The sequence below is a fragment of the Rhinolophus hipposideros genome, assembly GCF_964194185.1.
Source record: "Rhinolophus hipposideros genome assembly, chromosome: 24".
In the NCBI taxonomy this organism is placed as follows: domain Eukaryota; kingdom Metazoa; phylum Chordata; class Mammalia; order Chiroptera; family Rhinolophidae; genus Rhinolophus; species Rhinolophus hipposideros.
In genome coordinates this window covers 10380333-10405415 of record NC_138070.1, presented here as the reverse complement: position 1 = coordinate 10405415, position 25083 = coordinate 10380333, and the positions used below count along the sequence as shown (strand labels likewise).

Genomic DNA, 25083 nt, shown 5'->3' with positions numbered 1-25083 from the left:
CGGGTCCACACAACCTATAGTGAACCACTGTAGGTGCCACACCCAGATCCCTTTTACCAGTTCTGGGTTTCACCCAGCACCCTGTGTGCTCTGTGTGCTCAGAGGCCTGGGGCCTCATCAACGGAGAGACTGAGAGGTCCCCTCTACCAATCAACCCATAGCCAAGGACAGTGTGGAGAGTAAATACCTCAGGGTGGGACAAACTCTGAGGTTTAACAGATGCGCCAGAGCCCCCCGTGGGACCCAGATGAGCTACAATTTCTCAGAAAGGCACCCTCTTGTTTGGCCCGTCCCCCTTCCTTCTCCTATTCCACTCATTCCCTTGCTGGTTTCTCCTGGGAGCACTTTCTTAAAAATCACGTGCCACTCAGCGGGATCTGCTTTGGGCAAAAGCCAACAGCAGCTATCCACCCAGGGCATGAAATGCTCCTCTGCATTGTCTCCTAAACAGTTCCACCTGGCCTCAAGGGGCGACGGGAGACGCAAGACCACGAACGAATGTAAGTTTCGTGGACAGGTGATATTTATTGGCAGAATGGAACTTAGGGGGACATTAAAAACACCAAAGGCGGCTGTTTGGCCCAGAGCAAAAAGTACTGAGCGATTCCAGGACTCGCTTTACATTTCCTCTTTCCAACCGGAGTCTCAGCAGCCTGGAGTTCTTCCAATGCCTCTCCCACTCTCCACTTAGGAAGGTGAGGAACCTGTTTACATCCAGGTGCAAAGCTTGCCTTTTTATTCCCTCGCACTTAGGATGTTCAAGACCTTTTACATTAAGGAGGCCATTTCCAAGAACTTTGTGGAACTTGAGTCAGTGAATCATTAAAATATGAAGAGCAGGGTACTCGGATCTGATACTCGATGGATTCTGCTTATAACAAATGATATTCAGAGCCAAGACAGGTAAGGGAGAGTGGCATTGTTCTTCCTTTCCAATAGCGACTCTTAGACACTCATGTTGGGAACACACACGGGGTGATGTTTGGAAAACCCTGCACTGGCCACTGTTCCTCCCTAGAACAGAAGTTAAATCCTCCTACCTGAAAGAAAACCTCCAAACAGGACTCTTCCCCAGAGGGTAGGGGATAAATAAATAAAATCCTAAATTAAATCATCCCACCTGGCCCAGAGTGTCCCCTACATGGGACACTATAGTGTCAGAGGCATGGCATGTTACTTGCAGAATGTCAGATTGTTGTTTTCTTTTTGGTGTGGCATGAGTGTAACTGACAAACATCATTGGTGTATTCACCAGTAACCGACACTGTTAATTTCCCTGGTTCCAGTAGATAATACACTAGCTTTTTGTCACCTTGGCGATGGCCACAGGGAGGTGAAGTGATTTCCCAAAGTCGTGCAGAGTTTAGAATCCAGAATTCCAGGCCTGATTCCCAACAGAATGCTCTGTTTGCTCCTTCACACACTGCCACTTTAATAAGTCTTCTCCAGCTCCAATTTCTCATGCCTCTTTGATGGCATCTGCAGGCAGGGAGATCTTTCTGATAAAAAACCAGCTGCCGAAGCTCTTGTTGCTTGCCTTTGGTTCTTCCTCAAGGCGTGTGTGCGTGCATGTGCGTTGTGTGTGTGTGTGTGTGTAAGGGGGGGGAAAGAACAGCCACATCCACCAGGTCCTATTTCCCTCTGCTTCCCCTTCCGACTTGATTATCTAGGCAAGTGGGATTGTAACATCATGGCCATTGCCATAGTAACAGAGCTTGAAAGATGCCACGCTGCCCTGGAAGGGATGTCTTGCTGGGTACCAGAAGAGAGCCAAGGATGTCAGGGAAATAAAAGGTCCTGGCTTGACAGCACACAGGGGCAAATGGCCTGAATCTACTGGGGATGGGGTGGGCATATTAATACTGGCTGAGACCAAGGTGGCCGAGGCTCCCACTGTTTCTTGTGGGGCTTTCTTGCTAATCCGCTCACTAGCCACCCAGATTGCTTTGTCTGTAATGTTGTGGGCGCCAGCCTGTTGTGCTGAGGTTGACAATGAGAGAAGAGAGTTGGGAGAGGGGCAGGGCCGGCAAGATTCCAGTGGCTTCTATGTGATCACCTGTGCCATCTCCTCCCAAATTTCAAAGCAGGGAGGGCAGCTGTTCTGTCGTAGAGATTAGTAGTTGCTCCAGAGATTACAGAAATACTCATGGCTTTGTGCTCTCTGCCAATACCCGGGCTTGCGGACAAATCTGTAATGTGGATTGTCCCTTTTGCTCTGAAGGCTACCACGGGAGAAGTGACGTCCAAAAGCGCTCTTGACAAGCTGAGATTTAGGAGAGGGAGAGGACAAGAACAAGAGGAGGAGAGAAACACAGAGGGTGTGGAGACCCAGTGGGATCTGCCTTTGGGCTGAAGCTGGTCTGTTCTGGTACCCACACAGCACTAAGCATCCCAGCCCAGAGCCTGGGAAAATAGCCATTTGAGGACCAAGTCTTTCTGTGGGCCCAGCCACCGTTCAATTTCAGGAGCTAGCATTCACCAGGAGCATTCTCAGGGTACCTGGGCCACCGGGGACATCAAAATCACCTCTTGTGCGTTTACAAAACCATGTCTGCCAGGCCCCGGGCCTTCAGTGTCTCAGCAGCGGGTCAGCACAGTGGTTAAGAGCGTGGGCTCTGAAGCCAGACAGGTCTGGGCTGGAAACTCGGCCCACCATTGCCAGCTGGGTGACCCTGGCATAGCTACCACATCGAGCTTTGTGCCTCAGTTTCCTCAGCTGTACAATGGAGGAAACAATATGTCTACCCCCGAGCTGTCGTGAGGATCACAGGACGTCATTCAGGCAGGAGGCTAGGTGCTGTGCCTGGCTCACTCTACGTGTCTGATACACTAAGTTATTGTAGGTAGAAGGTGGGGCCCAACATTTGTGTTTGAAAAGGACTTCACAGCGATTCTCATCTGTACACCTGGGCCATCTGGGGAGAGGCAGTGATCTCTAGGCCCCGCTCCAGTTTACAGCATCACATGTTTGGTCGCCTCCAGTTAAAATACGCTGCAACAGGTGGGGTCCTGACCATTACCAGTTCCTTGACTTGGAGGGGGTGGGAGACCTACCTGGGAGGAGAATGAACCTGAAGTAGGAGGTTTCCCCCTTCGTGGGGGAGGAATGCGCACACTAGACCACAGAATAAGAGGGGAAGGTGAAGGTGGGAAGAACAGTGACCTGGCTTTAGGGGAGGAGGTGGAGAAAGCAAGAGGCAGGATAGTCCGTCTTGCGGCCTGTTTTCCAGGAAGTCCCCAGAGCTGGACCCAACGACACTGGCCCTCCGCTATCTCCCTGGGTGTGCCGGAGCTTTAGCCCTAATACACCTGGAAGTGTGCCGAAGTAGCTCCATCCTTCCAGCAGCGGAGGGTGTCCACGGCAACGGAGCGGCAGAGTGGGCAGGTGCGCTCACGATCCAGCCAGAGGCAGAGGCACTCCTCACAGAACACGTGCTGCGGGAACAGCAATGAGTGCCACCAGGCTGCTTTACCGAGTTTCCACTACGTGTTCACCTTGGTCGAAGGGGCTGGGGGCGCAGCAGCGAACAAAACAGACAATTCCTGCCTTCACGGGAGCTTGCACTGGAGTTGGGAAGACAACTGGCAAAATGAATCTCTAAAATGTAGACTGTGTCAGTTGTAAGTGCTAAGATGGAAAGCAGGGAAGAGGGAATGGGGCATGCTTGGGAGGGCTGCCATGTGAAACAGGGGGGCCTGGGAGGACTTCATTGAGATATTGACATTTGGGTAAAACCTGAAGGAGGGTGAGGCGTGAGTCCTGATGATACCTGGAAAAAGAGTGCTTCAGGCAGAGGGAACAGTATGTGCAAAGGCCCTGAGGCAAGAGTGTGCCTGGTGTGCTGGAGGAAGAGTAAGGAGAGTGTGGTTGAGCCTGGAGTGGTGAATGGGAGGGGGAGACGAGGTCCGAGTTGGTGAGGATGGCGGGTTGCAGATTGTATAGGGCCTTGTGGGCCACTGTGTGGACTGTGGCTTTTATTCTGAGAGAAGTAGGGAACCATGGCAGGGCTCTGAGCAGAAGAGTGACTTGATATGATTTGAATTTGTAAAAGATCCCTTTGGCAACTGGGTTGAGAACAGACCACAGGGGTCAAGAGAAATGCAGGGAGACTGGAAACATTCACGGATTCCACCACTTTCTGGCTATAACTTGGACAAGTGATTTAACCTCCCTGTGCCTCAGTTTCCTCATCTGTAAAACGGGGATAATAGTACTCTCCTCACAGGAAGATTAACTAATGTTAAAAGTACTTAGACATGACAATCAAATGAAGTACACAATTCTTGATTGGATTCCAGATGGGAGGCAAAACCCTAGCTATTAAGGACAGTTTGAAGACAACTGGAGAAATTTGAATATTGGCATTTTATATCAATTTAAAATTTCTTGGGTGTGATAGTGGACTTGTGTTTATAGGAGAGAATGTCCTTGTTCTTGGGAGATGTATGCTGAAATATTTAGGAATGAACAATCAAAAGGTCCGCAGCTTATATGCAACAGGGTTAGGGGGAAAAATGTACAAGAAAGGCCAATGTGGTAAAGCGTTAATGGTTAGTGAATCTACACAAAGGGCAAAAGGGTGTTCATATTACTATCCTTCAACTCTTCTATAGGTTTGAAATTTTTCAAAATAAAAACTTTGGGGACAATGTTACTATAAAAATCTAGGCAATGTATTTTTTGAAAGTAAAGAATAAGGAAAGAAGGCAATTAGAACAATGCCTGGCAAATAGTAAGTGTTCTGTAAGTGTTGACTATTACACAGTAATAGTTATTATTATAGTCTGTTGTTTATTTTCTGTCTCTCTAAACCAAACGGGAAGCATAGTATACAGTAGGTGCCTACTTGTGGATAGTGCTCTAAAGGAGCTTCATGGTGTTATATGGGTATGTAACAGGAGGACCTGTTTTATTTTGGGGGGGAGATCGTCCAGGAAGCCTTCCTAGATGTGGGGACACTTGTGTGTAGGATTGAAGGGTGTGTAGGAGTTAACTGGGTGAAGAGAGGGGGTGGGGATAGTGTATTCCAGGCTGAAGGGAAGACGTGTGCAGAGCTCTGGGATGGGAAGGCATCCGAGCACTCAAGGACAGCTATTGTGGCTATAGTGAGGTGGGCGTAGGCGAGGGGGAGAGAGGAGGTGAGCAGGCCTCGTGGAGCTTGAAGGCCATGCCGGGATCCTCACCATGGTCTGAAGGGCAGGACCCAGGGGTCGGCAGGCCCAGCAACTGCCCATGAGGGCGGTGACTGTTGCTGTTGCATTCCCCCTGCCCAGCCCCAAACCTGCACAAAGTAGGGACTCTGTAACTGTAGCTGACAAATGAATGCCAGAGCAGATGAGAGTGTCTGGAGATACTGGGATGAATAAGGTCTGGTCTCTGCCCTACAGGAGCGCACAGTCTCCTAGTCAGAGAATTAGGCAAGACAGAATGTGGTGCGAAAGTTAGAGAGCGTAAGTCCACTCAGAGGAATGCATGATGCTGGACTGCCTCCAGCATCTGGAGAAAGGTCTGAGCCCCTACAGAGGGAGGGGAAGGAGGGGGACTTCTGGGCTGGGAAGTGTAGGATGGGGTGGGTTTACGGTCAGCGGGGGATGCAGGCGATGCTGAGCTGTGAACAGTTCCCTGGCTGTGTCTCCTGGAGCATGAAGTGGGGTCAGGTGTCCCTGGGGTTGGATGGGTCACCCCACTCTCACCAGCATTCCATCCATACTCCCTGGGTTTTGCTCAAGGAATCAGAGCAGGTTTTCTGAGTTATAACAGTCACTATTTTCTCCTCTGTACAATACAGTTACTATTTCCTCATCAAGATGTCTCTGTAAGGACGAAAACAGATAAGGGCTATCACAGAGCATCAAGTGTGAGACGCCTGGAAGCTCAAAATCTATCGGAGTCCCCATTCTCTCGCCCCCTTTCCTTTATATCATCAACACTCAAAAAAAATAAAACAAACTCAGAGTGGCCAAGAACTGGAGGGCAGTTTGTTTTCTAATTGTACTCTGGCTCTTCTCTTTGGCAGCGAAGGCTTTAAGTAAGCCAAGTTTCTGACTTTGTGTTCAGAATGCTTACTCTCTGACACCCTATGGCCTGGCCGGGGGCATGCCACAAATACTGTGGAGTGACTAACGGGGCAAGTTCGTTCTGTCTGAGCAGAGGGCTCTACCCCCTGGCCCCAATGCAGTGTCTGTCTGACTAGCTTGAATGGACAATCGGCTCCTCAGGCCCTGGCTCTGGGGACATGGGGGGTGGGAGCTGGGTGTGAGTGACATACTGAGCTTAACTTGATGACCCTGTGAAGGAGAGACAGGATGTTCCTTTAGCCTAGTGGGCTCTTCATCTATCTGTTCTTCTGTTCATCTATCCACTGATCCATCCATCCACCTACCCACCGTTTCACCCACCCATCTCTCATTTATTTACCCACCCATCTGTCCATCCATTGCCCATCTACCCAGTCCCCACACACTTATACCTCTATCTATCTACTTTTTCATTCACCCCCCCCCTTACCTCTACCTGGCCACTGTCCATCTCCATCCCATCCATCCATCTGTCCCTCCGTCCCATTCCATACATCCATCACATTTCATCCATCCATCCATCCGCCCCCATCCATTCATTTAATTTTTACTGACTCAGCACTGTGACTCTGCTGCTAAACAAGATAGACCTGGTCACCACTCTCAAGTTGCTAATAATCTGGCAAAGAGGAGGCAGACCTTACACAACCAGGTGCCTAATTGACTATCTAGCTGACAACTGGGATAAGAGCCATGAAGGGATCTATGACACAATATAGCTGGGAGCACCAACTAGTCCGGAGGAAACATTTGACTCATTCATTCATTCGTTCAATGCACTTTGGAATTAACTATGCCCTTTCACCTGTGGAAGTCACCTCGGCCATTCCAGGCCCAGAGCAGCAGAGCAGGACTGAGATGCGTGCTCTGCCTGGCCATGTGTGGGCGTTTCAATCACCACAGGGTGTGGCTGTTGCTCCTAGATCTCGGACAATGGTGTCACCCCCTCCCACGAATTCTCATGCAGCTCTGGGAAGTTGGTGTGGTACCAGGAGAAGACTGGGAGAGAGACCCACAAACTAAAGCTCAGAGAGATTGCCAGAAGGGAAGAAGGAAGACTTTCACCTTGACATCATGTTCAAATAATCGCTGCTACTGAGAAGGAAATACAGATGGCTCTGAAGCATATGAAAAGACGCTCAACTGCGCTCCTAATTAGGGAAATGCAAATTAAAACTGCACTGAGATAGCGTTTGTCACCTGTCAGATTGGCAAAGCTCAAAAAAGGCTCGATAATGCAGCATATTGGGGAGGGAGGGGAGCAAGGGGTCGTGTGGCACTCGCACTGGGAGTGTAAACGGATACACTCTTTATGGAGGGCAATTCAGCAATATCTGTCAAAACTGTATCCCCTCTGACCTAGTAATTCCATCACTAGGAATCTATCCTACCAAGAGCCCGCACATGTGTGAAATGGAAGGCGTGCCAACAAGAGCTAATATTTATTGAACGCTGACCACGTGCCAGGCGTAGTTCTAAATGCCTCGCTTGAATTAACTCATTTAATCAACACAATGGGCCCAGGTAGGTGCTATAGAGCTCCCCATTTCTGACCTCTCATGACAGCCATGCTTGGAATAACAAAAGATGATGAGCCACCAAATGCCCACTGAGAGGAGAATGGTGCAACAAGTATGGTCTGTCCATAAAATGGGATGATACGCAAATAAAGAGCAATTTCTTAAGTCAGAGTTCCAAGTCAAAAGGGGAAGACGCAGAACGCAGCTTAGGTAGACTTATGCTGCAACTTACGTCTTGAAAAAGACGTTTGTGTGTGTGTGTTTAAATTCTACAAAGGCATCTCTGGAAAGACATAAAGGAAACTGGTAACAATGGCTGCCTCTGTGGGTAGTTAGGGGTCAGGAGAGCTGGGGACAGGGGTAGGAGGCCTGCCACCACTTTCCTTTTTATAGCTTTAAAACACTTTTTAAAATAAATTTTTATTTTGGAATAATTTTAGATTTACAAAAGTTGCAGTTAGTAACGAAAGTCCTCATGTACCCCCTCATCCAGTTTTTGTTACCCCTAATGTTATCATCTTGCATTACCACGGTACTTTGGTCACACTGATACGTTCCTATTGATTAAACTCCAGACTTTCTTTGGATTTCATCAGACTAGTGTTCCTACTCATGCCCTTTCTCTGTGTCAGGATCCAGACCAGATCCCACATTGCTTTTAGTCACCATGACTCCTCACTCATGGATTCCTTAGTCTGAATTTTGACTCATACAAATATATTCTCGATTTTAAAATAAATAAATAAAATGAAAAACAAACCTCCTAAAGTCCCCAAATAGCAAAAACAGAAAACATTTTGCTGATGCCAACAAAAAAAAAAAAGGACCCCCACCTCCTGTCTTCTCACCCTTAGAAGGTGGTGCTGGTGGGTGAGCCATATGCTTGCCCATTCCTTCTAGTCTGCAGGCTAGGCCTCCTCCAAAAAGCCTTTCCATCCAGGAGCTCATTGCGCTCTATCCTGGTCCCCTGGGAGGCTGCATGAATCTCTCTTACACAGCACTTATCACCGCCTGCCTTGTTTCATGGTTATTTATGTATGTGTCTGTCTCCCCAAGGAGATCGTGGGCTTCCAGGAGGGGACAGGGTCTGTGCGCCCTCTGCCTCCCCTCCCTGGTGTCTGATAGGATGCTTGACTCATACACATTTGCTGAATTGACATCTCAGTCCCTGATGTCAGGAGGAGGAGGAGAAGGAGTACTTACTGTGATAGGTTGGTGACCCACAACTAATAATGAGAACAAATGGCAACAATAATTATAACAATACTAATAATTATAATAACAACTCTTATGGCTGAGTAATTTAAATTTAGTTCTTTCCATAGATGATCTCATTTAAGCATAATGATAGCTCTCTGAAGTAGGCATTATTGTGATACCCATTTTATAAATGAGAAAAACCAAGGATCAGGGAGATGTAGGGAGATGTAGCGACCCTCCCAGGGTCCAGATTTCTATCAGGATATTCTGACACTACGCCATATAGGATTTTTCATTGTCGACATTTTATCAGTGAAACTGAGGCTCAGAGAGGTGAAGTAACCTGCTAAGGCCACCCAGCTAGTAAGAGGCAGAGCGGAGATTTGAACCCAGGTCTGGCTGACTCCGTTCCTGACCACACTGTTCTTAAGGACCCATCCCAGAGCCCCGAAGTCTGGTCAAGGAACTTGAGACTTTTGCATGGGGTGGGGCCTGCTGATCCCCCATCTTCAGTCTCTGATGCCCCTCCCCCACCAGCCCTGCTCACCTGGCACATAAGGATCAGAGGCTCCCGAAACTCAGCCTGGCAGATGGCACAGATATCGCCGGCTTCTGTGCACTGTTGCCCAGTGGCCCGGACGCCATAATTCTGTTTGCGGAAAAGGAGAGAGACAAACACAGCTGTGGACCGTCGCTGAAGCAATCTCAGAGGCACGACGAGACCTATTTCTGGCTCCTGCTTCCTGGGACTTTGGCTAGGACCACACGAAGCAGACTCACCTGAGAGGTGCAGAGAAGCTTCAGGGCTTTCCTGACTCCACCCACACGGCCACAGATGTCAAAGGACTGAAAGGAGAGCAGGGTGATAGTTGAAAAACATCCAAGGATTGTACAGGATGTCTCTCACCACTCCAGAACAACTCCCACGGACCCCCTCGTCTTTGCCTCTGAGCATGTTTACAGCACTCTCTGCCATTTGAAACTCCTCATTCCCATCAGTTTTGCTTGGCTTTGGTCTTCCTGCCTTATGTCAACAGCGTCCTATGCTACCTGGGCCGGGAGAGCAAATACATGCATTTCCCCCATTCCCAAGCCCAAGGCAGGCATTGCTAATCGATCGCAGCACTCTTCTGCTGAGCTCAGCCAGGGCCTGATAATCCTTCTCCACCCCACACTCCAGTCAGCCACTGCCAATCGATCAGGACCAGCAGGCAAGATAAGCCCCAGTGGCTGACACTGCATGGATTGCCTGGCTAGTCCAGCTTGGAGGAAGAAAGAGAAGAACACATGCATTCCCTCAGGATTCCCCCAGAAACAGAGAAAAAGAAAGAGGAGGATGCACTTATTGTTAGGGGGGAAAACTGATTTGTACTAATGATGAAAAGAGAAGCACCCATACTGATGTGAAGAGTTGAGGATGTGCAATTTAAGAGGAACAGAAAACAAGCTCAGTGGCCATGTTGCACGTCGGTGAAGAGCTGCAGGCTTTGGAGACAGGCTGCCTGGGTTGGATGCTCATGCTGTTTTCCCTAGCTGAGTGACACTGGGCAAGTTACTTCTCTCTGAGCCTCAGTTTCCTTGCCAATAAAATGGGAGTAATAATGGTCGGTATCTTGAGGCGTTGTTGTGAAAAAGACTATGTGAAAGGATATCATATGGTTAGATGTATGGGCAAGAAATTAGGGTGGATTTCACCATAAAAAGGAGTAAAGTACCGATATATGCTACAATGCGGAGGAACCTTGGAAACATGATGCTAAGGGAAAGAAGCCAGACACACAAGGTCATGCGTTATTATGATTCCATTTATATGAAATGTCCAGAATAGGCAAATCCATAGAGACAGAAAGAAAAGCTGTTGCCAGGGGCTGGGGGTGGGAAGTTGGAGGAGTGGGGAGTATCCCCTGCTTAAGGGATACAGGGTGTCTTTTTGGGGTGATAAACACATCTTAGAACTAGACAGAGTGGCACTGTGCTGCGAACCTGCTAAATGCCACTGAGTTTTGTGTTGTATGAATTTTACCTCGATTGAAAACAAGAGCAGTTAGGGTGCTATTCCAAGTTCCCCACTTGTCCCCCAGGCCCAGCTAGTGAATGGGACCCTCCATAGGCCAGCCCTCCTGCACCTCACCTTGCAAAGGCTGTAGAGGATCATGAGGACCCCTCCCAGAAAGTAGCTGTTGGAGGTGTCGTCCCCCATGATGTATTTATACCACAGCTGGATGGGGACAAGCGATCGGAACAGCTGGCTCAACTCTTCGATGACCAGATAGAACTTTCCCTGCAACCACACAGAAAGCATCAATTATTATTAGCAGTAAAGACCCAAAGGACCCAGCCCGGGGGGCCCACCGCCCGGGCAGTAATGACATTCCAGGTCATAGGCAGGCCATTAATCAGCTTGGGAAAGCACTCAGGCCTGCTCCTAATGGGCCTGAGATATGGCTGGGGAGACGTGGCCCCTGCCCGTTGCCCTCACCCGCTGCCCACCAGCCCAGAAGATCAGAGCTCCCAGGATAGTGTTTCAGGGAGGGAGAAACTGGACACCTTTGGCAGAGAGCTGGAGGGTGGGTCACTCCCTGGTGCCTGCTGTGGCTTGGAGGCTCAAAGCCAAATGTGAGGGCATAGTCCCTGCACGGCACACAGATCACCCTCGTCCCCAGAGGGCTGACCAGGCATCACAGCCACCACCCTCAGGGACATGGGCAGGACGGACCCCAGGATGTAGGTAAGGGCAGGCTGAGAGAGGGACGGGGTAAGATACGCATTTTCGTTCCCAGCTCCATCATCAACTGTCATCAAGAAGGCAGGATTATACCTGGTGAAAGAATAGGGACTTGGGGACTTAGATGGGGCCAGGTTTGAATCTCATCTTGCTGCAGGTTCGTGAGCCTCTGTTTCTGCATCTACAGAATGGAAGTCACAGTTCCTACCTTATGGGGTTACTCTGAGGGTTCAAGGAGATAAACAGGAAAAGCACGCAGTATTGTACTTGGCACAGAACTGTGCTCAACAAGTTCTATTTCCCTACCTCCCTTTGCCCTTGGACAAGTCCCTCAAGCTTTCTGTGGCCTGTGTTATAAAATGAAGGTGAAAACGGCCCCAACCTATCGTGTAGAATCAAGTTAAACATACACCTACTTACGACCCAGCAATTCCACTCCTACGTATGTACCCAAGATAAATGAAAACATGTGTCCACTTGTCCACCATAGGTATGCTAATGGTCAAAGCAGCTTTATTCATAATATCCCTAAACTGGAAACAGCCCACATGTCCACCAATGGAAGAGTGGATAAACGAATTGTGGTATATTTATACAATAGGGTACGACCATGTTTCCCCGAAAGTAAGACCTAGCCGGGCTATCAGCTCTAGTGCATCATTTGGAGCAAAAATTAATATAAGATCCGGTCTTATTTTAATATAACATAAGACCAGGTATAATATAATAATAATATAATATAATATAATATAATATAATATAATATAATATAATATAATATAATATAATATAATATATATAATATAATAATACTGGGTTTTATATTAATTTTTGCTCCAAAAGACACATTATTGCTGATGATCCGGCTAGGTCTTATTTTCGGGGAAACACGGTACTCGGCAATAAAAATGAACAAATAGAAGGGTATAGCATAAGGAATATAGTCAGTAATATTGTAATAACTATATATGGTATCAGATGGATACTAGATTTATTGGGGTGATCACTTCGTAAGTTATACAAATGTCTAATCACTGTTATACACCTGAAACTAATATACTATTGTAGATCAACTGTAATTAAAAAATAAAACAATTATTTTAAAAAAATGAACAAATAGCTGATCTACACAACATGGATGAAACTCATCGACATTACATCAAAGGAGACAGTAATATAAGAGTATATATTGTATAATTCTGATTTATATGAAATCCTAGGATAGATGACACTAACCTGTAGTGACAGAAATCAGATCACTGGTTCCTGGGATGTGGGGGGAGGAGCGACTGGAAGAGGGCATCAAAAAATTTTGGGGAGTGATAGAAATATTTTATCTTGTGATTGGGACGGTGGTTACACGGGTGTATATATTTGCCAAACTCATTGAAATATATGCTTCAAATCTGTGCATTTTATTGTATTTTTAAATTATACTTCAATAAAACTGATTGAAACAAATGAACAAACAAACAAATAGCCCTGTCCCAGGCATGCATAGTCTTAAAATGTAAATAATCTTTGCTCCAGCAGTTCTACTTCTAGGAATTTATCCTAACAAAATAATCAAGGGTGGGTGTGTGCTAAGATGTGCCGATAGGAATGGTCAGTGCCGCATTCTTTGTCACAGTACAAACAAAAACAAGCAACAAACTAAATGTACAAAAAGAGGATCTGATTATCGTAGACATCTCAATAGAAAGTCCTACAGCCATTCAAACAGTATCCTGAAAAATAGGTACTTCACAGAAAAGAAACCCAGCACAGACCCATGGGCAAGGTTAACATCCCTAATAAGTCATATCGACAGCCTGAACTCCTTGATTGGGTGCAGTGAGAAGAATACAGAATCACTTCTGTGGTATTCTGGTCAAAAACTCATAACCCCCAAAACAAGAGACAAAGCCAGAATAACTGTCTACAAAGTCACTGTGCAGCGCTCTTCAAAAGTGTCAAGATCACAAAAGACAAAGAAAAGACCAATGAACTGTCAGATCGTAGATTAAGAAACATGACATATAAATGCACCATGGGATTTGGGATTCAGTCCTGGAGTAGGGAAAACATGTGAGTGGGAGAGTTGGCAAAATCTGAGTCAGGTCTATAGGTTCCTTGATAGTGGGACTTCCTTGCTTTGCTAACTGCAACTTTGTTGAATCAGATGGTAACATTAGGGGAGGCTGCCTGAAGAGTCTGTGGGAGCTTGTTGTACTATTTTTGCAACTTTCCTTTAAGTCTAAAATTATGTCAAAATAAAAACTTAAAAAAGAAATCATCCTGGTGATGGGTATCTATTGACTCAGGGAAATGCTCCTAACTATAGTTCCAAATGGGAAAGACAGAGAATGTAGAAACACTCACTTTCTTTGTGTTTTTCTGCCTGTTCTAATTTTTTTCTACTGATCATGTGATATGTTTAAATTAGAGGGGGAGAAAAGGTTATAAAAACATGCTGTGTATCCATGATGTATGGGGAAGTGGACAGAGAGACTTTAGAGCCAACCAATTATATTCCATCTTGATGGGCTGGACACAGGCCACTTGGAAGGGGACCTCTTGAAGCAGGTGTGCCCACTTCTGCTAAGGACCAAGCAAAGGCATCCAGTCAACTGTTCCTCCCACTGCTTGACCTCTGTGACTGGCTGCCTCCTCACTGTGAGGTCATTGTTTCCCAAGGGGGACTCCCAGCAGTCCCTGATACACGGAAATATTCCCCTGGAGGGATAGACTAGTTTCCCTCTGCTGCCTGTGGGAAGGCGGCAGTCAGTGGGGAGCACAGGTGTGGGGGATGGCCACCATGTTTGTTTTACATGCCAATGGCGTGATGGGTGCAGCAGCTCAGTGGATGGCTACGGTTGCGTCCACGTTCTGACAGCAGGCCCCAAGCTCTGCTGACTACCCAGGCTGTGAGCTCTGTTTTTCTGAGCCACCCAACCTCAGCTGCCCCATGCTTCCCTCACTGCTCTCAACTGCTCCCAACGACTGCATGTTCCATCTTTTTCTGGACCAACAGCCAGTCTCTCCCAACTTCCAACCTTAACTTGCTTTTGTCGTTCTTCCTTGCACTTCTGAAGTGTACCGCCAAAGAACTCTGTTTTCCGTTCTTCCTTTCCTCCTTCACATCCATCCATCCATCCATCTGTCCTTCCTTTCCTTCTCTTTCCCTCCTACTCATTGATGGCCCCCTTTCCCCCTCCCTCCCTCGTTTCCTTCCATTACTGATGATGGGAACTCCAACACAGCCCAGAATTTCAGAGCAGGCTCAGGTACCAGTTTCCCAGCCCTTCTTTCAGTTGTTTCACTATATTGACCAAGCTCTTCCCCTGCAGATAGAATACTGGTCCCCTACTCTGCCGAACTAACACCTGTTCATCTTTTGGATCTCAGCTAACTGTTAACTCCTATGAGAAGCCTTCCCCAACTCCTTAATTAAATTAGGTGTTCCTGTTACACCCTCTAAATCAACCCTCCAGGGTACTTCTCACAATATTTAAAACACTATTTTGGTACCTGTCTGTCCCACTGGATAGGGATCCCCATAAGCGTACAGATAATTTAGCTCCTGGTTGTATCCCCAGCATGTAGCACATAGTAGGGGTTCATTTAATAACTGAGGAACTCTGAAGCTAAAGATTCTACCCTCATTACTCACGTCAACTTCCTAGAGTTTGCTGATGAAGAAAAAGAGTTGGAACATCAAAGAGAAAATATCTCTTTATAAGTAAGCACCAGTGTCACAGAAAATAAAATAAAGGGAGTGAGTGCCTGTATGGCACCATGCTAAAGGTAGCAATTAGCTGCCAGGGGGCGGGCCACTTGGAGGAGATAAAACCACCGGGGAAAACTGGGCATATACCAGTGAAACCATCGCTCTCTAATTAAGCAGTTTTATAATTCCAGGTTTCTTAAGCATGTTATTTCTGACGACCACCAAATGGAACGTGTGGTTTCTCTGGGGTGTCAGAGAACAAGGAAAGCGATCAGATTATGAGCCTTCTGGCCTCCCTGCCACCCGTGAAGGGAGAACGATAGCAACTGCTACAAGACTGGGGTACTGAGAGTTCTCTACTGAGATTCTGATCAAGGGGGCGGGGAAGCAGATTCTATTCCGACTTCCTTACTGCTAGAATGGGGGGGTTGGACAAAAGTGAAATGGAAAACAAGGAAATAACAGAGGGCTGACTCTGGAAAGGGGTGGGAAATGAAGGAGAGTGGGATGCTGAGAAGCAGAAGAAATGAACACAGAAGGAATACAGGTTTTGAGAATGCTCCTACATGGGAAAGATGATTTGAAGTATTATGGGGGTGAAGAGGAAGGGAGAGGAGCCACAACAAGATAGTTGTTAGCAGCGTAAATGTGTAAAGAATGGATAGATATCAAAATATTTTTCTGCATCAAGAATAAAATGAATATTTACATAGCTTTGCCTGTTCATGAATTTCTTTCATACACATTTTCTCATCTACAGACACAGGACAGTACAGTGGGTAAGGACATAGGATTTGGGGCTCTAAGGTCAGATCTCCCACCTACCAACTTAGTTGAACTGGACAAAAACTTAACCTCTCTGAGTCTCAGTTTCCTCATCTGCAAAGGGAGTTGAAAAAAATACATACATATATGCACACATTAGTATGCTGGCAAATCAGCTCTCTAGAAAACAACAACGATGAAAAGGCCTGATTTGTGTGTTTGCCAATTTCCACGGTGGCCTTATACTTATACTCCCATAAGGCCAATTTCAAACTACCAAGGGTTTAACAAGTGCTTGCAAATTTTCTGAAAATTTAACTATCGCTCTCACAAGCCCGTGCAACCTGGCTGTAAGACACCAGTGTGACTGTGAGGTTTAAATGAGTGAATGAATCTAAAATATGGGTACCCAGGAAGCGCCCCGTATGTGATTAAGAGCTAGTAATGAACCTCACGATAATCCAGGGATGTGGGCACTGTGATTGTCATTTTTTAGAAGTGAGAAACTGGGGTGGCCGGTTAGCTCAGTTAGTTAGAGTGTGGTGCTTGTCGCACCAAGGTTGCTGGTTCGAACCCCACATGGGCCACTGTGATCTGTGCCCTCCTTGAAAAAAATAAAAGAAATTGCCTGCTACTAGAAGTGAGAAGCCTCAGGTCCAAAAGAACTAAGGAATACTAGAGTGAGGCAAATGTGCTCTCTGGGACTCCCAAGCCCAGGCCTTAAGAGACCTGGCAGCTTTCACTGCCTTCCTGTGGCTTGCTGTTCTTCCTCCAACTGCCATGTTGTTAGAAGACAAAGCAACATGGAGAGAGCACGTGGAGAGGGACAGGCTCTGAGACTACATGAGGAAGAAGCTGAGGCATCAGTCCTGTGAGTGCAGAAGCCATCTTGGATGGTCCAGCCTCAGCAGACATTACGTGGAGACCCGCTGTCCCCAGTGTGCCCAGACAGAACTTCTGACCCCCGGAGTCATGGGAAATAATAAAACGGCTGTTATTTTAAAAGGAAGAAAGAAAAAAATCTAAAGTACTCATCTAAGGCTACTTAGCGAGTGCTAAGGATTGACCTATGTCCCCACAAAATTCATATGTTGAAACCTTAATGTTCGATGTGATGGTGTCTGCAGAAGGGGCCTTTGGTAGGAAATTAGGTTTGGAGGATGGAGCCCTCATGAATGGGATTAGTGCCCTTGGAAGAAGCAACATGATCTCTGTCTCTGTCTGTCTCTCTCTTTCTCTCTCTCCCTCTCTTTCTCTCTCTCTGCCATGTGAGGACACAGCAAGAAAAAAGCCATTCTGCAAGCCGGGAAGAGAGTCCTCACTAGACACAAGAATAGGCCGACACCTTGATCTTGGGCTTCCCAGCCTCCAGAACTGTGAGAAATAAATGTCTGTCATTTAAGCCACCCAGCTTGTGGCATTTTGTTACAGCAGCCTGAGCAGACAAATGCAGCCAGCCAGTAGGCCACCTGTGATTTGAATGGAGGTTTTCTGTTCTTATCTTTTGACTGGGTTCAAGTCCCAGCTGTCACTTTCTAGCTGCTTACTTTTGGCAAGGTACTTCCTCTCCCTGTGCCAGAACCCATGTGGTCATCCTTGATTCTCCCTTCTCTCATCACCAGCATCTAGGCTGTCTACAAACCCTGTTGGAAACAGCTCCTCAATTGACCCCTTCTTCTGTCCTGGTTCCCCTCTGGTTTATTCTTCACACGGCAGCAAAAATGAGCTTTCCAAAATACAAGGCAGCTCAAATCATTAGGTTGGGCTTGAACTTGCCAGTGTCTTCTGTCTCACTAGGAGTGACATCTGAAACCCTTGTCATGTCCTCCAATCCTAGAGCTCTGCCCCCAGCCCACATGTCTGATGGGGCCTGTTTCTCAAAAAAACTCAAGCACATTCCTACCCCAGAGCTTTTGCATTTGCTTTCCCCTCACCCTGGAGCACCCTTCCTCCTGATACCTGTCAGCTGGCTCCTTCACTTCCCTTGGCTCTCAGCACAAATGTCACTTTGTCAGGAAAGAACACTGAACAATGTACATAAAATAGCACCCCTGGACTCCCCACTTCTCCTTGACATTCCCCCCCTGTACCCCCGTATTCTGCATTTCTTTTCTTTATTGCATTCATTGCCAAACATATTTCTTTGCATGAGAATATACGCTCCTGAAATGCAGGGACTCTATGTCTTTTTGGCACTAGTATTTCTGTCTACAGAACTAGAACAGTGCTTGGCACCAAGCAGGGTGCTCAATACATGTCTGCTGAATGAATTAGGGGCCTCAGTGTTCTCGTCTATAAACCAGAGATAATAATAATATGTCCCTTGAAGGGTTGTGATGTTAATAATAGCAAATATATACGTTGAAGGCTTATTATTTGCCAGGTGCTGTTCTAAGTACTTTGTATTAATTAATTTAATCCTCACAACAACCTATGAGATAGTATCTACTATTATGTCCCCTTTGAAGAAGAGTAAACCGAGGCACAAAGAAGTTAGGCCTCTTGCTCAAGGTCACACCACTCGCAGGTGGTAGAGACAGAATTTGAATATAGGCAGGCTGGCTCTATTTGTCAGAAAAATAAATGGCACATGTAAAGAGCTTAACACAAGGTGTGACATACCACAATATTACATATTGGCTATTATTATTATTATTATTACTATTAGGTTGGTGCAAAAGTAATTGCGGTTTAAAAGGTTAAAAATAATTCCAAAAACCCCAGTTACTTTTGCAGCAATCTAATACTTGTGGCCAGCACAAAGCAGCTCATTTTGGACTAAGAGAGATAAGTCAGTCACCCTGGGTGCTGCCTGTCCCACAGGGTCTGATGTGTAGATGGCTGGTGACGTTTACCAGTGCTTCTTAAGCCTGGCTTGGTGGGTTAGCATTCCAAAACCTTGTGCCAAAAAGCCAGCAACACTTCCACGAGGGCAGCAACACCTGTGCCTCCTCCCAGAATGTTCCATGCAGAACACAAGTCTGATTATTATGGATCCCTGTTAATAACCCTTTATGGCTCCCCACCACCCTCAGGAGAAAAGCTAAATGGCTTACCATGCCCTCTTGACCTGGCCCCGTCTACACTGGAACCACATGGCCCCTTGGAAGCTCCATGCGTGTGCTATGTTCCCGCTCACTTCTGCATAGCTGGTCTTTTCCGTCCCCCATCGCAGCTTGCCACTCCGTCACTGAGCTTCCATGAATCAGCTCCCCCACATCTATTCTGCTTTGGGGGAAAACTTGGGACCTTGACAGTGCCCACGATTCAGGATTACTGGGAGCATCCAACTAAATCAGTGTTTCTCAAAGTGTGATCCGGGATCCTAAGGGTCCCAAACCCCTTTCAGGGGGTCTGTGAAGCCAAAACTATCTCCATAATATTTTTAAGACATTATTTGACATTTTTATGAACCAGTGTACCGTGGAGTTTTTCCTGAGACTATATTACATGGCATGTGGCAACAAATATGGGAATGCAAGTATCTTCTACTAAGCCAAACATTAAAGAAATCTATAAAAACATAAAAAGAAAATCCCCTCTTCTCGGTAACTAAAATATAGTTATGTCTCATTAAAATGTTATTTATGTTAACATGTAATGGGTTATTACTCTAAGTCAATTAGTAAGTATCCTACAAAGCTCTGTTTTAATTCTATCATAGATAGCTACAATCCATGTAAACAGAAGCTCTTTGAGGGGTCTTCTCCAATACCTTTTAAAAGCGTAAAGAGGTCCTGAGTCTAAAATGTTTTAAAACTCCCGAGAGGCACCTGGCACAGAGTAAGTGCTCAATACCTTTGATGATGATGATGATGGTGGCAAACTGTTTCTTTGATTAGGCTGTGAACTGAGTACAAAGTACCATATCCTGTTCACCATCTTTCCTCTATGCTTAGTCAGGGTATGTTCCTCTCTACTGTCTGTCACCCCGCATCCTTTCTCCCCTTCCTTCTTAGTATTACAGTCCTCCATTTTTTAGCTAGACGCACAGCTGTCTTGAACACAGATTGTATCTCCCAGCTTCCCTTGACTCTACATGCCATTTTAGTCACCAAGACAGAGCACAAGCGTCATGTGGCAACTTCAGAGAATCTTCTACCTTATTCTTCCCCTCTATCTCCAGCCCGCTGTCTGGGACTTGGATGTGATGGCTGGTGCTCTGGCCACCATCTTGGACCATAAGGAAGAGTCCCACACCCTAAGACTGGAGAAGCAGTAAACCAGAAGGTGCTTTTGGGCTTTATATGGAAAGAAATAAACTTTAAAAATTTAAGCTACTATTATTTTTGGTTATTTGCTGTTACAGCTTATTCTAACTAATACAAAGGGTCTGGCACCCAGTAGGTGATGAACAAGTGTTTGCTGAATGAATGAATGAACGAGGAGTTCAATAACCTTGTGACTCCAACAGCGAGGTATTCTACAAGTGTGGCTCACAGAGAACCCTGATACCAAAGGTGCTAGGAACCAAGGATGTGCATATAAATGTGTATAAAATGATGAGGTTAGGAGAGAGGAAGGGGGTTTGTTCAGTGACTGCTGGGTTGGGGACCAGAGCATCATGGGAAGGACATGCAGTGCAGAAGGAAGCAGGAAGAATTGTGGCACTGGGTGTGGGTCCCAGCTCTGCCTCTTCCAAGATGGTAAGGCCCTGGAGTCTGAGCAAGTACAACAGTGAAGAGCATGGACTTTGGAGGCAGATGACCTGGGTTTGAATTCTGACTCTGTCTCTTACTGGGGCAAGTTAATTTATCCCTCTATGCCTCAGTTTCCACATTGGTAAAATGGGGCTAATATTAGTCCCTACCTCCTAAGGCTCCTGGGAGGATAAATGAGATAAAGCACGTAAAGTGTTGAGTTCAGTGCCTGGCACGTGGAAAGCACTGCTGCCCCTGCTAGCAGTCTAGCAAGTATAAAACCTCTTACAGAGAGATGAATTAGGCCTGAATAAGTAGGATGGCAGTGGACTAAGAAGGCAGGATGGAAAAGAACTGATTTTTATATTAAGCATTTGTACTGTGAAAGTGTTAAAAGTGTGGAGTTTGACGTCAGATAGCTAGCTTCCTTCCTAGCTGTGTGGCTTTGGGCAAGTGGCTCTCCCTCTCTGGGCCTCAGTGTGCTGTTCTGGTGATGGGAGTGTTAACCAGCTGTGACATTCGGGGCCTCTAAACACTGTTACAAAAATTACTGGTATAAGAGTCTTTAGTACAGTGCCTCTTTAGGTTGTAAGTGACAGAAAGCTAACTTGAAGTAGGTTACACCAAGAATGAGAGGCACTGGGTCACAAAACTGGGGAGCAAGAGATGGCTCTGGCTTCCAGTACAGCTAGATCTAGGAGCTCAAACAATGCAGTCAAAGATCTATGTTTCTACAGTTCTATCTTTCCACCTCTCCTCTTCCTGTTTAAGCTCCCTTTTCTCCTGACAAGGCCAGGCAGTCTCTCCAGGCGGCAATCATGAGAAGGAAGAGAAAGGAGGGGGAGGAGGAGGAGGGCTTAGCTCTTACTATGTGCTAGGCACCACTCTGCACAACATTTTGAGGTTGGTGCTATTAATCCTCCCATTTTGCAAATGAGGAAACTGAGGCAGAGAGGAGCGGTAACCTGCTCCTGGTAACACAGCTAGAAAGTGCTGCATCGACCTTTAACTGGTAGGAAAGATCCACTGGTAGCCTCAAGACTACTCTTACGGCTTGAACTCCAACATAAAGAGAGACCGTGTTTCTCCCTTGGCCCTTTTACCAAACCGAATGGCAAACGTCGGACAGTCCTACTGGGGTCAAGCCTTCTTCACGGTTGGAACCAAGCTCGGAGGCCAAATCCGACCATGGGGTTCTATCATTGGTTGAGCCTGGTCACATGGCCACAGAGGTGGGCGGGGCGCCGTGACAGACAGCCTCACCAGAACTCCAGGGAGAGGGCGAGGCGTTTCCCCCAAAGAAAGGGGCTATCAAGAGAAGGAGGCCGGAAAGTTTCCCTGAACCAAAGCACCGGGTCAAACAGAGTCATCATTGCAAAGCCCTGCTTTAATGCGGGAGGTGGTGGTAGTGGGGTGGGGGTGGGGGTGGGGGAATAGATAAGCAGGAACTGCGTCCAGTCTCCAGGGCCACAGGGGCCCCTCGGAAGTGCAAAGGGCCCCTCAGCCTCCCCGGTGGTTTTCCCTCATATGCTTTTCTAGCCCAGGACTGCTCCTTAGCTCCCACACCCACAGGGGACGGGGCCACACTTCCTGCTCTGAAATGGGCGGGCTGGACAGGAGCAAGGGGCTGAAAACAAAGACTTGTTTTTCTGGGAAGGAAGCCTGCGGGTCTGTTATGATTGCAGGCTGCGCGGGGGACCACAGGTGACAGAGCTCTTAAGAACAAAACAGCTGGAACAGCCACCATCAGCTGAGGGGCAGGCGGGCCCAATCTTGGTCTTCTCCATTTTGCAGATGCTGGGGGTAGGGGACAGCTTAATAACCAAATTCAGAACAGTGTGCCCAGGAGAGGTGGTGGTAGGAGGAAGACGTTTAGAGGGAACTGGGAGTGGAAGGAAGGCTAAAAGGATGCAGGGAAGGAGGGAAAGAGATAGACACAGGAGAGGAAAAAGGGAAGGTGGGCAGAAGAGAGGAAAGAAAGGACAGAGTTAGAGACCAGAAGAAATAGGGCACCCAGAAGTGACAGACCATGCAAAGGGGGACAGGGAGGAGAGGAAAAGGAGAAGACATCTATTATTAAGCACTCACTATGGGCCAGAAATTCTATATCAGATGTTCCCCTGGCGAGGCAGTTGTGATCTACTCCCATTTCCCAGATGGGAAAGCTTAACAGAGTCATGGGAGGGAGGAATAGAGTATGGGAGACTAAGCTAGTGAGAGTTGTAAGATGGACGTGAACAGAAACTAGCAGAAAAAGAGAACTAGGGCTGGCTTAGTTTGGTGACGCAAGTTTCTCTGTGAAATATAGTACCTGCGTGCTGCCCCCAAACTCTGACAACCCTAGGTTATGGACCATGTTAGGAACTCCAGTTAACAGGCCAGGAAAGAGAGGCTCAAAGAGGCCAAGCAGGTGGTCCAAGTTTGTAGATGGGGTAGAGCCAGGATTTAAATCCAGTCTGACTTCCCATCTCCTGCTTTGAGCCATCATGAGGAACAGAGAAAGGGAGACTCTAGAAGATAAAGTGAGATGTAAGGAAAGAGAAGATACAAGGGTTGTGTGGTGGGAGAAAACTAAAGCGGAATGTGAAAAGTCAGAATAATGGGTACGCTTGGCAGGAGTACTGGCCAGAAAGAGGAATGAAAGAGACTTCCAGGTACTAGAAGTGTTCTATATCTGCGCTGTCCAATACAATAGTCACTGGTCATGGGGCTACTGAGCACTTGAAATATGGCTAAATCCGAACTGGGATGTACTGAAAGTATAAAAAACACAGGGAATTTGTTTTAGAAAGACAAAAAGGTAAAATATCTCACTAAATTTTTTTATATTGATTTCATGTTGAAATGATTAATACTTTGGACATACTGGGATAAATAAAATATATTATTAGATTAATGTCACCTGTTCCTAATTACTTAACGTGGCTACTAGAACATTTCCAACTGCCTATGGGGCTTGCATTATATTTCTATTGGAGAACGCTAATATCTAGAAACATATGGACATACATATGTAAAAACTTAAAAACTCACCGAGCTTAGTATACTTAGAATTACAGCACTGTACAGTATGTAATTTATATCTCAAAATAAAAAAACAAAAAAAGAAGAGCGAGCCAGGAAAAGAGAGGCTGAGAGTGGGGCAGGTGAGGGGGCGGGGGGCGAGGCTGCTGGGGGCGGGGCCAGAGGCCAGTGGCTGCGTGTTACCTGGCAACGGGCGCTGCCGGTGACGTCACCGGCTGGCGGCAGCCATTAATCTCCCTCCGGGCGGCCTGCCTACCTCCTCCTCCCCCGGGCCGGATGAGATCACCGTGGCGGGCGGCCGGCTGTCCCCGCGCTCCCAACAAATCGACTCCTCGCCGAGCGCCGGCATCTCATGATCTCATGGCCCCGCGGGACGGCGCCGGCCGATGAGGTCACAGCCCCGCGCCCCCGGCCGCCCGGCTCTGCACGCCTGCAGCTCCCCTCCAGCTGCGGGTCGGGGGCGTCCGGGAGACCCCCGCGCCTCTTCGGCCTCTGCGGACAAAGGAGGTCGCTGCTCGTGATAGGCAAGGCCGCCTGAACCGTGCTTTTGACCCGTCTTCGTTCGCCCTCTTATTTGAACCTTTCCCCCCTCCGGCCACGTGTCCAGCAGGGAGTGACCGCACCAGCTCCCCTGGACGCGAGGTCGGGAACCGCGCGAGGCGACTTGCGTGCACGATTTCACGCGCGCGCAGGGAAGGAAATTGTATCTTTAGCTCTCTTACAGGCCGGGACACTGAGGCTCGGGGACAACCGCCCCAGGTTACCCACGCAGGAAAGAGCGGGGCAAGCACTTGCACTCGACGTCGTGAGTTAGCACTTTGCCTCCCCTCGTCGTCCCCGTAGCCGCACCCAACGCCTCTCCGCACCTCTCTCCCAGTTCCTCCCTGCTCTGATGGGAACAGTGACGATGGCCCACGCCTGCCGAGTGCCCACGACGTCCTGGGCACTGTATATTAAAAGTCACTGTTCCGTATGACAAACCCACGGAAGAAGTAGTGTAAGGATTAGTTTGCAGATGAGAACGGAAGGTTCCGAGAGGTGAAATGACTTGCAGAGCTGGGATATGATTCTACAGCACCGCCTTTCCATTACTCTGCCTGCTCCAGGAAAAGCTTCAGGCTTCTTGTCGACAGTGAACGATATGCCCTGTCTCCTCTCTCCCTCCCCCAGGGTCAGCCATCAAACGCAGTCAAAGAGAGGCCAGCGAGACCCTCTTAGAGAGCTTCCAACTCACTTGCCAGCAGCAGGTTCTCCATCACTTACTAACTGCTCATTAACACCGCTCCTCAGCAGATCTCCAGCAAAATACACTGCCAGGGCCGATCGGGAGGAAGGGAAATAACATCTACTGAGTGGCTGTGACGAGCCAGGCACGGAGTCAGGGCATATTACCAAGGGCAAAGGTGTGAGGGGGTAATTTCC

At 47.4% G+C, this 25083-nt stretch overlaps 1 protein-coding gene across 2 annotated transcripts in view; it reads right to left on the bottom strand.

Annotated features, from left to right (window-relative positions):
- Positions 1 to 508: 508 nt before the first annotated feature.
- RNFT2 (ring finger protein, transmembrane 2) overlaps positions 509 to 25083 on the bottom strand; it is a 64953-nt gene continuing 40378 nt past the window's right edge. Inside the window, exons 8-11 of one of the 2 annotated variants that reach the window (XM_081036624.1) lie at positions 10930 to 11079; positions 9579 to 9644; positions 9346 to 9447; positions 509 to 3435 (exon numbers count right to left, since the gene is read on the bottom strand). In XM_081036624.1, coding sequence (XP_080892750.1) covers positions 3301 to 3435; positions 9346 to 9447; positions 9579 to 9644; positions 10930 to 11079 — 453 coding nt within the window. In that variant the 3' untranslated portion in view covers positions 509 to 3300. The remainder of the gene's footprint in view (positions 3436 to 9345; positions 9448 to 9578; positions 9645 to 10929; positions 11080 to 25083) is intronic. The other variant, XM_081036623.1, reaches the window with a different exon arrangement.